The 15,593-nt window shown below is 36.8% G+C and overlaps 1 protein-coding gene across 2 annotated transcripts in view; it reads left to right on the plus strand.

Annotated features, from left to right (window-relative positions):
• Positions 1 to 5,192: 5,192 nt before the first annotated feature.
• Positions 5,193 to 15,593, plus strand: part of LOC119556905 (protein lozenge) — a 33,758-nt gene continuing 23,357 nt past the window's right edge. The window contains exons 1-3 of one of the 2 annotated variants that reach the window (XM_037869390.1): positions 5,193 to 5,466; positions 7,997 to 8,563; positions 9,347 to 9,563. In XM_037869390.1, coding sequence (XP_037725318.1) covers positions 8,165 to 8,563; positions 9,347 to 9,563 — 616 coding nt within the window. In that variant the 5' untranslated portion in view covers positions 5,193 to 5,466; positions 7,997 to 8,164. Of the gene's footprint in view, positions 5,478 to 7,996; positions 8,564 to 9,346; positions 9,564 to 15,593 lie in introns of both variants that reach the window. The other variant, XM_037869391.1, reaches the window with a different exon arrangement.

Consider the following 15,593-nt stretch of genomic DNA (forward strand, 5'->3'; position numbering starts at 1 on the left):
CCCCTTTTCGGACTGAGGCTAATAAATAATAAACAATCCTTGTCCCATACCAGCTACCTTCCTTAACCCCTCCTTTGTTTTTTTTTTCGTTGAGGTTGACAAATGTGTCAGAATGCAAATCCGCAACAATTAAAAGAAAAATCAACACAAAAGGCTGAAAGGAATGGGGTTTGGAGGAGCTATGAATAAGGGGTTTGAAAGTAGGACTAGAATTGTACTTGAATATTTTGTACTCTTTTAAAAAGAATAAGACCCATCTGTTATATGAAAACTAAGGAACTCTTAGTATTATTTTTAAAAAGATCTAAAGTGCGGCAACCATAGCAAATAATATCAGTTATAATAAAATAACAAAAGCTTAAATATAATAAACCATTTTTAAATGTTGTCTTAAGTATGAAAATTGTTTACTAAAACCTCAAACAAATTGTTGATGCTTTTACTGATTATTTAATGAATCTAAATATTTTATTCAATTGAAACCGTTGGAAAGAGTTTGAAAAGTACATTATTTTGGCATAGATGTACTGGCTAAATAAATAATACACTTTCCCGCCTGGGGTAAATGAAAAGTGTCATGCCGCCTTGTCACCTGCACCACCCACTAACCCACCGCCCACCACCCACTCACCTACCGCCCTCTCACCCACTTCAGTGGCACTTGCCGCCGCTTTGCAGCCATTGTCGTTCCACTTTAGAATTATTTGCACAAAATCTTTCGGCGGCAGCAAGGATTTCTCGCTCCTGTGCTCCTTGAGCTTCCGCCGACCAACTTGCTTCATAATTGTCCTTCCTCTTTCGAGGGGGCGGTGGGTGGCTGAGTGGGTGGTTGGTGGGCGGTGGTGCCTGGTGTCGTTGCTTAGCGGTCTTGCAACTTGAACGCCTTGCGTTGCCTCTAACTACGGAGGAAAAAAATATTTTACACTGAAAAATCCAGTTTTCTATTAACATAAAATATTTATTTGAAAATTTCTCAGCTGGTTTTATCATAGAACTTATAAAATCAATGTAAAACTTTTCGGTTTTACATAATTTGGATTTTATAATATATAAAAATATGACTTAGCCTTAAATTTAAATTGTAAAATATTAATTGGTAGTCGTTTTAATAAATTAAAAACAGTTTCAATTAAATGTATTTCTTGTAAATAATATTTTTGAATAATATTTGATGGTATCTAGAGAGCTTGAAAAGAAGAAAACCATTTCAATTAAAATTAATGATGAAATATTTATATTTAGTTGCTATAATACATTTTAGCTTAAATTAATTATAATAATGCCCACTTTTCCCTCTGTGTAGGAAGCAAGAAAGCCAAGAAAAATGGAAGTGGAAAGTAAAAAATCGTTATTTTCCTGCAGTTTTTTCCTTTCTTTATTCCCCTCTCAGCTCTCATTATTATTTACCCTCTTTGGTGACGCCGCTGGGCATTTTTGGTTTATCGTTTTAATTGCCTTGGTTTCTTTGGCAGGGGCGTCGGTTGCAGGGGGTGCGAGGGAGCTTCGAGGGGGCGTTGGCTGGGCGAAAGGGCGTCATCGATAAGCTCCACGGGTGTGTCGGAGTGTTCGGCTAATGATAAGCACACAGAACTTATTCAAACTGGCGACAATGCCACACATGCGGAAATCTACTAATTGGGGGCAAATTATTTGCGAAAAGAAATCAAAGGGCTGGGGAATTTACTTGGGCGGTATTCAAGCAGTAGAAAATAATAAAATCTTTTGATAACATAAACATGCCCCATAAATGGGGTCTTAAAATATATAATATGCATTTATTTTAACTATAAAATAAGTTTTAGAATACTTTCTTAAAACCTAAATGGGTTTATATCTAGAAAAAAAAGCTTATATTAAATAAATCTGTTTTGACTGTGAAGTATCATATGATTTAGTTGTTAAAAATTTTAATTTATTTTGGAAAAAGTTTATTAGAGAAAACTCTGTAATATAAAGTGCTTACAAACATTTGAACCATTTTTAAATGTTTAAAAAATACTACGTATCGAATATCCTCTTATATTATGAATTTAAATGTTTATTTCTTGATGGGCAGTGCCTTGGTGAATAATACTTGTATTATAAATGGGTTCTATTATCATAAAATTCATATAAATGTATTCTAAACAGGTAATAATAAGACCTGTTTAAAAAAGTCTTTAAAATATGATTTTTTCATATATTTTTATTTTATTTTCATAATGGTATAACTGTTTAAAAATCTAGGTCTGACATAGGAACTTATAGTTCTAGCTGCCAGTAGGACTATGATTATTATGGTGTTTTTCTTTTTATATTTTTTTATATTTCCATATAGAAATGTAAACTTAATTTTAATGGAACAAAGAGCATTTATTATATAGGAAATTATTATTATCATATGAGAATTCTTCCTTATATTAGAATCTTATTTAAGGCTGTACTTTACTTAAATCAGAACTCTACTTAAATCAGTAATCAAAATAGTCTCAATTATTTTTATATATTTTGGTAGAGGTTAATTTAAAAAATGCTTCTCTAAAGCCTTAGTAATATTTTTACCTAACATTTGAATTTAATTTTGAGCTGTGTTTTGATTGATATTCGATAATGGCTGTTTGCCAAGTGACTCCAATTAGTAACGGCTTGAAGTGCCCCCTTTATTAGGTTTTCCTATGTTTTCCCCCTCATTTTTCTGTTTTCCACCATTTTCCCGTGGCTCCAACGGGATTTTCCCGCCGAATCGAATGGATTCGCATCCGCTGGCTGGCGAATTTGCGAGCGGCTTGGCAATCTGGCAATCGAAATCCGCTCATTGGCTGCATCGACTCAAGCGGAACGCGTAGTTTTGGTTGGCTATCAAAGTATCTGTGTGTACTTACGCCTGTGTGTGTGTGTGTGTGTGGTTGCAGTAGTGGTTGTGGTTACGCCTCTGTGTGCGTGTGAGCCGCCCTGTCCAATACAGATGCCTGATTAGAGGAGTTTTGATATAGTAATCGACCGCAGCGTGTAATAATTCCTGCGGTTTCATAATGCCCAACCACACACACACACACACAAGCACTGTTGGTGGTGCGCAACCGCTGACACCAACACACCAACACACACACACACACACCATGCACCACCCCTTAACCCATGAGCACCCCCTTTTTTTTTGAGTTGCCCAAGAAACCGCAAACCGAAGGAGGGTTGCTCAGGCCTACCAAAGTAATGTGCAAAACCAAAAACGGCTAAAAAATCATATAACCGAAAAACCCAAGGAAGTATTTAGCACCGCCCTGTAGGGAATTTATTTAGATTTCCTTTTTTTTTTTCTGCTCACTTTCCAATGGGCGGGCGGTTGTGCCCCATGTGGTTGCAATTTTTCCACTCATTCTTCGGCTTTTCTTGGCCGCAAATGGCAGCCGCAAGTTATAGGACCTCTCTCTCTCTCGCCCACTGTAGCCGTCTCTTTCGCGCTGGCTTACCAATTCCTGGTTTGCCACAAAGCCGCGTCTCCAACGCTTTGCTTTTCTTTTTTCCTTCTTTTTTTTCTTGAAATGAGATGCGATGAGAGACTTTTTTTGAGTCCTTTCCAAGGCGAAATTCTTTTGGGGGTTGAACCAAAAAAAAAAGGAAAGCAGTGCCAAGAAAAGCCTGGGAAAAACTCAAGAAGTTCGCACGTCTCTTTCTGGCCCGCTGTTCGCCTCTCACTCTAACCTTTGGCGCCTTTTTTTCCAGAGTGCGCCAAAAAATTGAGCGCAATTTTTCTAAGATCCGTGGTGGGTTGCCCCTTCTTCAGGGGGGGGGGGGGGGGGTGGTTGGCAAGTGGTGAGGTGGGCGGTGGGCGGTGGGTGGTGCTACGATAAGGTGGGGGCCTTATGCTCCACTCTGTCCAACTTGAAGACGTCGTTGCGGCCTTTCTGCTTGTGGTGTAGTTGACGTTTTCTGGTTTCGGTTTTCGGTTTTCGGTTTACTTTGCCCTTTGCCCCTCCCTCTGCCGGCGTCGCTGCCGGCGTCGACGTCGACGTCGACTGCGCTGCCGTGGTACAACCGCTGCTACTGGTTCTCGCGGTAAATGTTAAGCCAAAAAGAAGGAGAGGCGGCCTCCGAGCATCCACGGCAGCAACAACAGCGGGAGTGAGGAAAAAAATGCAAGAAAACACCACAGTGCAACCCCGCTAAGTTGAACACTCAATAAAAAATATATGTAAAAAAAAAGCACCTAGGCCTAATTACTTATAACCTTATGTGGCTTGCTTGAATGTTGACTAAATGATAGGATTTTTTTTCAAAGTCTGTCATGACTGTAGAACCTTTGTAGAACCTGTAGTACATTTGTATAACCACCTTTTATGAAATTCTACCCAAACATCCCATAGGTTGTCTTGATTTTTTAAAATAATAACACCAGGCCAAAGGATTAGTTCGAAAGGATGTGCAACTCATTTCTTATCTCTATCTTTTATTTAATCTACCTTTTTTTTAAATCAAAACCCGGCTCGAGGGACCAAATGAGAATGAAATCCTATTTTATAAGTCTTTCGAGCCGCATTATCTAAATTGAAATCAAAAAGTTTGTGGTTAAAAAATAAGTATAAAATAAAAATATCATATATGTATGAGCTGTATAGATTTAATCTACTTCATGTCAAAAATGTTGGTCCTTCGAGCCGGATTTTAAGAATACTAGTATGTATGTGCCTTAACAATCAGGGTTATATATTTTAAAATCTATCCGTAACGTGTTTGCTCTGTGGAGGCCCCACTGTATATACCCCCATCGGTTGAGTAAGAAGTCGACATAGACGTTCCCCTGGGGGCGGGGTGCCGAGATGTTGCAGTGTTTGATGGGGTGGTGGGTGCTTTTGGAGTGCTTGGTGGTTGGGGTGGTTGGGGTGGTTGGGGTGGTGCGATGGTCCTGCTTCTTTTTCGCCTGTGATTATGATGAGGCGTCGCCTGCGCTCCTTCGTCCTTGGCATCCTTCGCATCCTTCGTCCTTCGACTGCGACTTCGTGAGCGCGCTGCGTGAGACTTCGTTACAGTTGGGATGCTGTTGGATGCTGTACACTCGTTCTATTCCAAAAATCGGGGGGCCCTCGGCCGGCGTCGCTGTCGCGGTCGCGGTCGACGTCGCTGCCGGCGTCGGTGGTCGGCGTTGCCAACCGCTCGTAGTGGTCGCGTTCATGGTTACCGCAAAAAAATAGTTTAATATCTCCGTGTCGTTTGATTCGATCGCCAGTCTCAGCCCCCGTCTATGTGTCTCTCTATATGTGTCTGTGCCTCTGGGTGTGTGTCGGTGTGTGTGCAAGTGTCGGTGGCTAAGCAAAATTACCACAATTAGAAAGCCCAAAATCGAAAGAGTCTGCCCAAAATTAAATCATTTTTTTGAAGTGCTTGTGGTGCTATAATAACAAAACAAAAATCAAAGAAAAATCCTTATAAAACAAAATTATATTTGGTACTGGCGGAAACAATAATTAAACACAAAACTCCGAAAAATAAGTAAGTTGAAGGTTAGCACGATCGTCCTTACAATATTATAAACTGATCAACAGATAATGAACTTCAGCAGCCCCAAAGGATATTATTTTTCCACTAAATTACCTAGTCATCAGTAGCTAAACCATAGAAATATGTTCTTAAATAAGAAAATAAGAAAACGTGAACTGATCCTTAGTATATTTAATTACTTCAAAAGGACTTTAGATTTTTTTTAAATTTCTTTAAATGATTTATTATTTATTTGTGAAAAACGTACACGTTAACGTATAATACCTGAATCGTTTTAGTCTTGAAATATGATTTGAAAATATAAAATATCTTTGATCATTGCATTAAAAATATTCTTTAATATAGTTAGTTTTCATTATTTTTTCTTTATTATTATTTATTATTATTATTTATATTATTATTTATAAGCTATTTTTTTATTATTTTTATTAGATATATTTTTAAAACAAGAAACATGCATATTTTGTATAAACAAATAAATGAAGTTCTTAAATGCATGGACATATTCAGAGCATTAGTCATAATTTCGTAGTCAATTGATTTTGATTTTCTAAGCCGCACAATTCCGCATAAATCCATCTTTTTCCCACGGGTTCATTTACATTTGTTGGTCTAATTGTGTGGCTAGCCCCGCAACCGACTTGTTTGTTAACCGATTATATAGACCGACTTCGGTGAGCCCCCTGCCCCCTTTCCACGCCCCTGTCCCCTCATCTGTGGCCACATATGTCGCCACATAGTCGCTTGGCCAGCTCATTTGGCCGGACATCTGCATTCGGCAGCGGCAAAAAATGCATATATGCATATATACATATATTATATATGTATGTATGCATTTCAGTGCGGAAGTTGTAAAAAACGCGTATTCGCAGCGTATACATACATGTATAGATATATATCTTTAGGTCTGATTGTGTTTGTGCAACACTTGCTGCTACATTGCAAAACAAGAAGAAAATTCCAGGGGTTCTAATGAACCGAAGTCTTAAATACTCTGTTTGGTTTCTTTCTTATATAAGTATATAATTTTAAATTTTCTTAAAAATATAAAAAACCAAATATTACCTTAAGTACTTTTTAAAAAATTCTAGACGCTGTTTTTGTAAGATATTTTGTTTATTATTAATTTCCTAAGGACTAACTTTCAATACTTTTTGTTTAAATAAAAGTATGTAGATTAGACATTGGGAAAAACCAAAAAAAAATTTAAGTATTAGACAAATAATGATCTCTTTGGTTTTAGAAATGGAAGTGTGCTTGTTAGTTTTTTTCGGTTTATATAATTATATAAATATAGTTCGGTTTGAGAAATGGAATGTTAGTTTGCTTTTTTTGCTTTATTAATAATAATTATAATTTTTTTATATAGCAATTATTATTTTATCACAAGAATTTTTATATGAAAGACGTAAAACCTTTGGAGCCTGGAAAACGGTCAGTTAAAAGTATCCTGAAAATAGTTGATGAAAACAAAACGCGGCTGTGTCCGGCAACTGGTTTTTATTTAAACAAAAGCGACTGGCTGGGCATTGTTGATTTTTTGGTGGCCAAACACAAGCCGGCAACATCTGGCGCTTTCGATAAATTTTTCCCCTTTTTTCCGCACTTTATTACGCCATTTGATGGACATGAAATTGTTTTTTTTTTGTTTTTGCTGTCCGTTAACAAACACATACGCAGTCGTACATCTTAGTTTGGATCCTGCCCATACGGCTCGAAATTCCTCATTATTGGTTATGATTTTTTAATATTTAATTGAGCTGCAATCGCCGACGTCGGCTTAAATGCAAATTGTGCGCAAAGGTGTGCGGTTCGCAGCGATTCCATTCGATTCGATACGATTCGATTCGTTTGGCTTCTGTTTGGCTCCCACATAGCGATACTATAGAGCAACAGTTTCTGTTTCTGATTCCGATTCGAATCTGGATCCTTTGTGCCCCAGGACCCCCCGAGGTCAAAGTGCAATAATAATTGAGCTGTTGTCGCTGACGGCAATAAACAAAAAGTGCAGCATACTTATGCGGGCTGCGAGCGGAAAAACAAAGAACTTCAACAAAAGCGTGGAAATCCCTACAAAAAATCACCAGTGCCTGTGTTCCAAAAAACATTTTCCAAATAAAAAATGGAGTGCCAAAAGCAGCCAGGCAAAACAGTTTTCTTAGGAGTTAAACCATTTTAAGACCGTTAAATAAATGAAAATATAAAATGTGTTATAAATGGTTATAATTTTGATAATGTGAAATACTTGTAGTAATCGTTTTCTTTTAATAAATGAGCATCTTTCAATTTAATTTTAATTCAATGTGTCTTAAAAAATATTCTTCTTTTATTTTCTTAAGCTAATACAGTAACAAAGTAAAGAAATAAATAAAAAACATGATATAAGATATAAAATACATGATTTTTTTACAAATACTTAAACATTTCTAGAGAATTTATTTTGAGGAACACCATACTTTCGCTTAAAAAAAAAAACCCTTGGCAATCCGAATTTCACTCGCAGTCCACATTAATTTTCCAGATTGACCAAATGAGCTGACAATGATCGGATTGAAAGCGTCGACTCTTTGAGGCAGGCATTGAAATCAAACCGAAAACCCACGAAACCCGCCGGCAACTGAATCCACTGAATACTGGCAGCCAAAGAGAGGCCCTGAAATACCTTGTGCCCAGCCTAGCAGCTGCAATAATGCACATTTCTGCTGAGGTCAGTTCGACCACCTCAAATCAAATACAGCAGCAGCAGCAGCAACAGCAGCAGCAACACCAGCAGCAACAGCAACATCAGCTGCAGCAGCAACAACAGCAGACGGCAACAACGACCACAACGAAGCGGCGAAATGCAGAGTCCTCCTCTGCCAACAACAATAACAACAATACCAGCACCACCAACAACAACAGCAGCACCAACAACAACAACAACAACAACAACAGCACCACGAACAACAACAACAATAATAATAATGTTAAAACAAAGCCCGTGGACACAAGTCCTTACTTGACCCCCGAGAATCTCATCGAGCGCACCGTCGACGTCCTGCTCGCCGAACATCCTGGCGAACTGGTCAAGACGGGGTCACCACATGTGGTTGGTATAGCTACAGTATACATATAGGGAGTATTTGCCTCAATGCTCGAAATCATCAGTTAAAACATTAAATTTGTATTTAATTTTGATCCAGAAACTTAACTCTCAAACAAATAAAAAAAAGTCGGGGTCACCACATGTGGTGGGTATAGCTACAGTGTACATATAGAGAGTATTTCCTTCAATACTCGAAATCATCAGTTAAAACAATAAATTTGTATTTTATTTTGATCCAGAAACTTAACTCTCAAACAAATAAAAAAAGTTGGGGTCACCACATGTGGTTGGTATAGCTACAGTATACATATAGGGAGTATTTGCCTCAATGCTCGAAATCATCAGTTAAAACATTAAATTTGTATTTCATTTTGATCCAGAAACTTAACTCTCAAACAAATAAAAAAAAGTCGGGGTCACCACATGTGGTGGGTATAGCTACAGTATACATATAGGGAGTATTTCCTTCAAAGCTCGATATCCTGATTTAAGATATAAGGTATTTATTTAATTTTGATCCAGAAACCGAGTTCTTAAATATATAAAAAATATAATTTTTATTATATGTTGGTCATGACGGGGTCACCACATGTGGTGAGTTTACATAACCTAAGACAATATTTGGTAACAAAGTAGATTTTTATTATATTTTGTTAGTCTTGCAATTGTAAAAAGAGCAGTTTTTAAAAAAGTTTTTAGGGCCCAGATAAAAATTGTGAATTTAATTTGCTTTAGTTTAACAAACCGTATTGTAATCTCATTAAATATATTGGCAAATCCCAACAGGTCTGCACCACATTGCCCACCCACTGGCGATCGAATAAAACGCTACCGATCGCCTTCAAGGTTTTGGCTTTGGGAGAGGTCATGGATGGCACTATAGTGACCATCAGGGCCGGAAACGATGAGAACTTCTGCGGGGAACTGAGAAACTGTACGGCCGTGATGAAGAATCAGGTGGCCAAGTTCAACGATCTGCGATTCGTGGGCAGGAGCGGAAGGGGTAAGTCCAGGAAAACTGACTTTGAAATTTAAATAGTTTTTAGAAAAACAGAATTAATTCCCTTTTAGGAATTTTGGAATGTATATGTTTTAATATTAGTTTATTTTTCCAATTCCATATTTCGTCCTCAGCTATAAATAATATTAGGAAACTGATTACAAAAAGTCTTGTTGGATCATTTATCTTTTCTTTCTTTCTTATACCTTTTCACTTTTGGTCATTACCATTTGGCATATCATTCGCGTTGATTGCTCGCTTCCTGTGCCATATTGTCACACCCAAAAGTACACCCCATGCACCCAGAAATATACCCAAAAGTACACCCGAAAATACCCCAAAAATACTCACACTCGTATAAAGAACACATCAAAAGCCGCTGACAAACTTTTGTAGCCTGCTTCCGGGCGCTGTATCCTTGGTCCTGGGTCCTTTTGGCCTGGCATCAACAAATAAGATAAGTAGTCTGTAGTTAATTTTTATATGTCTATTGGGGACGTCCAGGGGCGTCGAATGCGATGAGGCGGGGGGCTGGGGGGCTGGGGACCCAGACGGCAGACAGTCTTGACAGTTGTCAATTTTGCTTGAGATTTTTTCTCGCCGCCGTTATTGCTGTTCATTTCGTCAATTTATCACGAACGCAATTTAAAAATCAAATCGAGGGTGACAGACAACATACTGTGATAGAATTTTCCCTCGCCGTCATTTTTTCTATTTTCGTTTTTCGGTTTTTTTTTTTTTTTTTGTTGGCAAATTAAATCAGCGTAACTGTTTATTCAAAGCCCCGGCAACTTTTACTTTTGCCCAAGTTATTTTTCTTGGGGATTTTTCAGGGCATGTCTAAGTGCGCGCTTTGCCGCGGCATTTGACAATTTGCTCATTAAGTTTGTCTGACCCCTCGACAAAAAACGGGGGGGCGGTGGTGGGTTAAGGTCCTTTGGGCACCCTCATCAGCCAGGTCTTTCAGCCATCTATCCATCCATTCAGCCGTTCATTTCGGCCATCCTCTTGTTTGACATTTTTAAACGTTTCAAGTGGCAAATAATTCCTTGGGATTTACTTTGGCAAATCTTTTTTAAACATTTGATTATCCGGCGAGAGGACCTTTTTCCCTACTAATTATCGGTAGGATAAAGTAGGAAAAGTCGATGGAAAAAATGGCTGAAGAAGAGGGAGCGTGACAATTGCCAAAGGGCAGCATCAAATGTTTTACAAATGGATTTAAATTATTTAACCCGAAACGGGAACCCTTTTTTCTCGTCTTTTTTCCTCCTGGGGGTTTTTTTTTTTTATGCAAACCCTTCTCGTTTTAATGCGCTACAAAGGGATTACGTGGGTGGAAGTCTCGCTTCGTATTATTTGCTTAATTTCAATTAGCAAACAAATGCAAATCCCTTGTACTAGAGAAAAGTAATGCAAAGCCTGCAATTGTAATTGTTGTCCGTTGTATTTGCTACAACTAATGCCACTTGCAGTTGTCAAGGCTGCAGACGCTTCAGCGCCCTTCGGTATGCAGCGAATTTATGAGGGCCAGCATGGGTTAAGGGTGGCTGCCACCGCCGCTGCCTCTGCCTCTGCGGGGAGCAGGGGGTTAAGCGGGTGGGGACAGCTCTATTGATAGTCCTGTAAAAGAGCCTTTCATTATCGCAATTGCAGGGGCCACGCTCGCAATTGTGGGTGCTGTGGAAGTTTGAGGGCATTTTAAAACGTAGAATCGGATGAAAGTTGGCAGTTTAACAGGGAATCAAATGTTTGATATACAAGATTCAGTTTTACATTTTTAGGTTTTCAAATTATTATGATATTTCTGTTTTTTCCTTGAGGTTTTATATTTAAATTATATTAATTTTAACTTATATTACTAGAAAATCATTGGTAAGAAAAGTTTTGGCTATCACTTTCAAAATAATGATGATATTTTTAGTTTTTTGGGTCGAAAAATGGTAGTAGAATTTCAGACAAAAATACTCAAGTTTTTTGTCGGTTTTCTATCGTAACTTGGTTAAAAATAGGCGTAAAACGAAAAGACCGACTGTTATGAGTAGCTATCAACCAAGGCTATCCCCATCACTTTTAGGGAAATTTATTTTTTGAACAATTTTCGAATTTTTTGTATCATTTTTTTTCGAAAAATTTTCAAAAATTAAAGTTTTTCGATTTAAATGCCAATCGATTGGAAATTTAATTTTGAGATCAACGAGGTATTACATTCCATATTCTGACCTCCTATCGCAATTTGTCGACCAAAATACTGATTTTTTTGGTGCAGAAATATGGAGTATTATTTTTGACGAAAAATACGTTATTTTTAAGGCGTTTTTACGTCGTAATTTAGTCAAATCGGGGCGCACAACAAAAAGAACGAATGTTATGAGCAACTAACAACCAAGGCTATCGATCCCTATCACTTTTCGGGAAATTTATTTTTTGACCAATTTTCGCATTTTTTGTAAGGGGTTGTATCATCTTTTTTTTCGAAAAATTTTCCAAAAATTAATTTTTTCAGATTTAAAAGCCAATCGATTGGGAATTTAATAACGAGCTTAACGAGGTATCACATTCCTCAATCTGACTTCATTTCGCAATTTGTCGACCAAAATACTGATTTTTTTTGTGCAAAAATAGGGAGTATTATTTTTTGGCGAAAAATACGATATTTTTAAGCCGTTTTTAAGTCGTAATTTAGTCAAATCGAGGCGCATAACAAAAAGACCGCATGTTTTGAGCAGCTATCAACCAAGGCTATCGATTTCTATCTTTTTTTGGGAAACTTATTTTTTGATCAATTTTCGCATTTTTTGTATCATCTTTTTTTTCGAAAAATTTTCAAAAATAAAATTTTTTACATTTAAATGCCAATCGTTTGGGAATTTTATTATGAGCTCAACGAGGTATTAAATTTCGTATTCTGACCTTTTTTCGCAAAATTACGACAAAAATACTGACTTATTTGTGCCAAAAACAAGGATTGGAATTTTTACGAAAATACCGTATTTTTAGCGGTTTCTCTGCCGTAACTTGGTCAGAACGAGGCGTAGACCTGAAAGACCGGCTGTTTTGAGCAGCTATCGACCTTGGCTTACAACCCACATCACTTTTGGGGAAAATTATTTTTTTATCAATTTTCTCATTTTTTGTAAGGGGTTACATCACCTATTTTTGCGAAAAGAGCCCAAAAATTAAAGTTTTCAGTTTTGAATGTCAATCGATTGGGAATTTAATTACGAGCTCAACGAGGTATGGCATTCCATTTTCCGACCATATATCGCAAAATGATTGCCAAAATACTTTTTTTTTTTGGATCGAAAAATATGTGGTTGGATTTTAAGTTGTAACTTGGTCAAAATGAGGCTCAAAAACTGTGGTTTTAATATTTTTGTAGCTAAAATAAAACGCTCACCGTTATTTAAATTTAGTGATATTACTTATAGAAATATATTTATAATTGATTGTCTCCTTATGGTGAAAACATTTATAATTAAATTACATTGTCTTGTGTTTGTATACCACAGTAATATATTGGTAATCCCGTGACCCCCACGCCAGTTCTAAGCTAAAATCGAATTTTTTTTTTTGCGTGCGTGAAGTACTCGCAATTTTAATGATATGGACCACGTGGCGTATGCGTAATGCCACTGGTCGGGGGCAACGCAATTAGATAAAATGGCGGCATCAGCAGCTGCAATCGCAATTGCAGCCGTGGAAATGGGAAATGGAAATGGGAAATGTGTGGAAATGGAACTGCAGTTGCAGCCAAGCGGAAACTGCATAATCCACACCCACACAGATGCAGCCGCTCCCACACATACACACAGGCATATGCACAAATGCATCGGGTTTGTTGTTGTCGACTAATGAATTACAATCACTTGGATGCCGTTTCGTCGAAAGAGATTTCTGTGCCGGCCGGGGGGGGTGGGGGGTTTCAGGGGGTTAAGAGTTAAGGGTCAAGGGGCCCAGGGGTTAAGGGGCTAAGGGGTTAAGGGGCTCAGGGGGTCCGGCACATGTAATTATTGTTGCCATATGCATGTAAATGAGAGCTGCACACTGATGTGCAAGCACTTTGAAGTGCATTACCAAAGTGCAGCGCAACATCTAAGCTGCAGATAATATGTTAATTAACTGCAAGTGATTATAGCCTGCTTATTGCTCAGTTTAAACCCATGGAATGGGCCCTCCACACTCGTAACCCTGGAATTTTCGGGAGCTGTTAGTTGATTGTCAGCCAAATGAGTCGAATGCATTAGCTGATTGCTACCATGATCTTTTAAAAAAAAGAAACGCAATCTTTAAAACTTAGTGAAATATGTCATCATACAAATTCTACAGTTCTACAGACTTAAATTTATCTTCTAGCTATGGAAAAAATATAAAGAGAATAATTCATTTTAGTTTAACTCACTATAGCTAACTAACTAAAGCATTGAGCTTTAAAATTAAAACAATTATTTTTAAGACTATTACATATTGATTTTACCTTTTAAAAGATTGAAAGATATTTTCATGGATTTAGTAATATATATATATATACATTGATCAATCATAAATGAGCAACTAATAGTATTATTTATGATTATGCCAATCTAGTTTAATTCATTGATCTTTAAAATTTAAAATTGTAATATTTAAAAATATTGTTATTTGATTTTTAGAAATTTTAAAATAATAAATAGAATTTATTAGTCTAAAATGATTAACTAATATTATATTCTATGATTATCCAACTCTAATTCAAAGCATTGCTCTTAAATAACTATATTTTAAACTAATAATACCAACTTAAAGATATTTTCTGGCAAGAATTAAAAAAATATAGAAAATACAAACATCCGAACTGCGAGAATATTAAAAGAATTATGGGGAGATATGTGCAGCTTGCTCAGGTTGAAGTGAATATTATATAATATATATGTCCATTGTTGCTTTTCGGTTCCCCTTTTGGGTGCCTGGGTTCCTGAGTTCCCGAGTTCCGCTCCTCAGTTTCTTTAAAGCTTCCGGCATCCATTAAACTTCATTAAAAATTAAATATGCGCCCCGGCGTTGTCAGTCAGAAGCTGGAAAACTCAGAAAACTGGGAAAACTCGAGAGCAGACAAACTGACAAACAGACTGGGCGTTTTGCGGGATTAGGGGCGTGGCACTGCCTTCTCGACGGAGGACTCAAAAACCCTTTTCTAACTGACACGCATCAATTTACAGCACTGTGCTCGAAAAATACTCAAGACTTTTAATGAGATGAAGGTGAAATTTCATTATGAAGTTTGCCGCACTAAGATGAAGACCCCCATTCCGCCCCCTTTTTTTAGCGAGGGGGTGTGGTTGCGAACGGTAACCTCGTTAGGCTTAATTAATAGCAGCAATGTGATAAACACCCAGGCCAACAGCCAAAATGGTCGCACTAAGGCCGCCATTTTGAACCAAAGCCTCCTCTACAAAAAACACTCACAAAAACATCGTCAACATTACTTAACTATGTTTTAAAATATACTTCACTTATGGCATATTGGTTGGAGTTATTTTCTTTTCCTAAAATATATCTTTTCTTATATTTAATATTATTTAAGGATGTATAAATTTGTGTGCTCTCTAAAACTTGCCATAAAAACTCTGCATAATAATCATTTCTAAAAATAATACTTACAATTCAATTTACTATAGTTTACTATCAGAAAAGTATAAAAAAGGGTTACATTAATTTATGATTTTAAAAGTGCATTCCTATTTATAAAAATTAATAAATTAAAAGAACTAAAATTAAGGCTCTATTAAAAATGGAAAATTACAATTTAATATCTGCACACTGGTTTCCAACTTTGGTGTTGACTATTTGAATCAAATACAACAACATAACATTTAATACAAAAACTTTTAAATTGAATAATTTTTATATTATTTTATTTAAAATAAATAAAACAGAAATTAAAAAATACTTACATTGGCTATAAAATTAACGGGCATTCCACTTTTTTTAAGCAATGAAGAACATTACAAATAATTATAATAATAGTTTAGGATTGTCAAGCAATATACTTAA

Source organism: Drosophila subpulchrella, chromosome X (genome assembly GCF_014743375.2).
Source record: "Drosophila subpulchrella strain 33 F10 #4 breed RU33 chromosome X, RU_Dsub_v1.1 Primary Assembly, whole genome shotgun sequence".
Classification (NCBI taxonomy): Eukaryota; Metazoa; Arthropoda; class Insecta; order Diptera; family Drosophilidae; genus Drosophila; species Drosophila subpulchrella.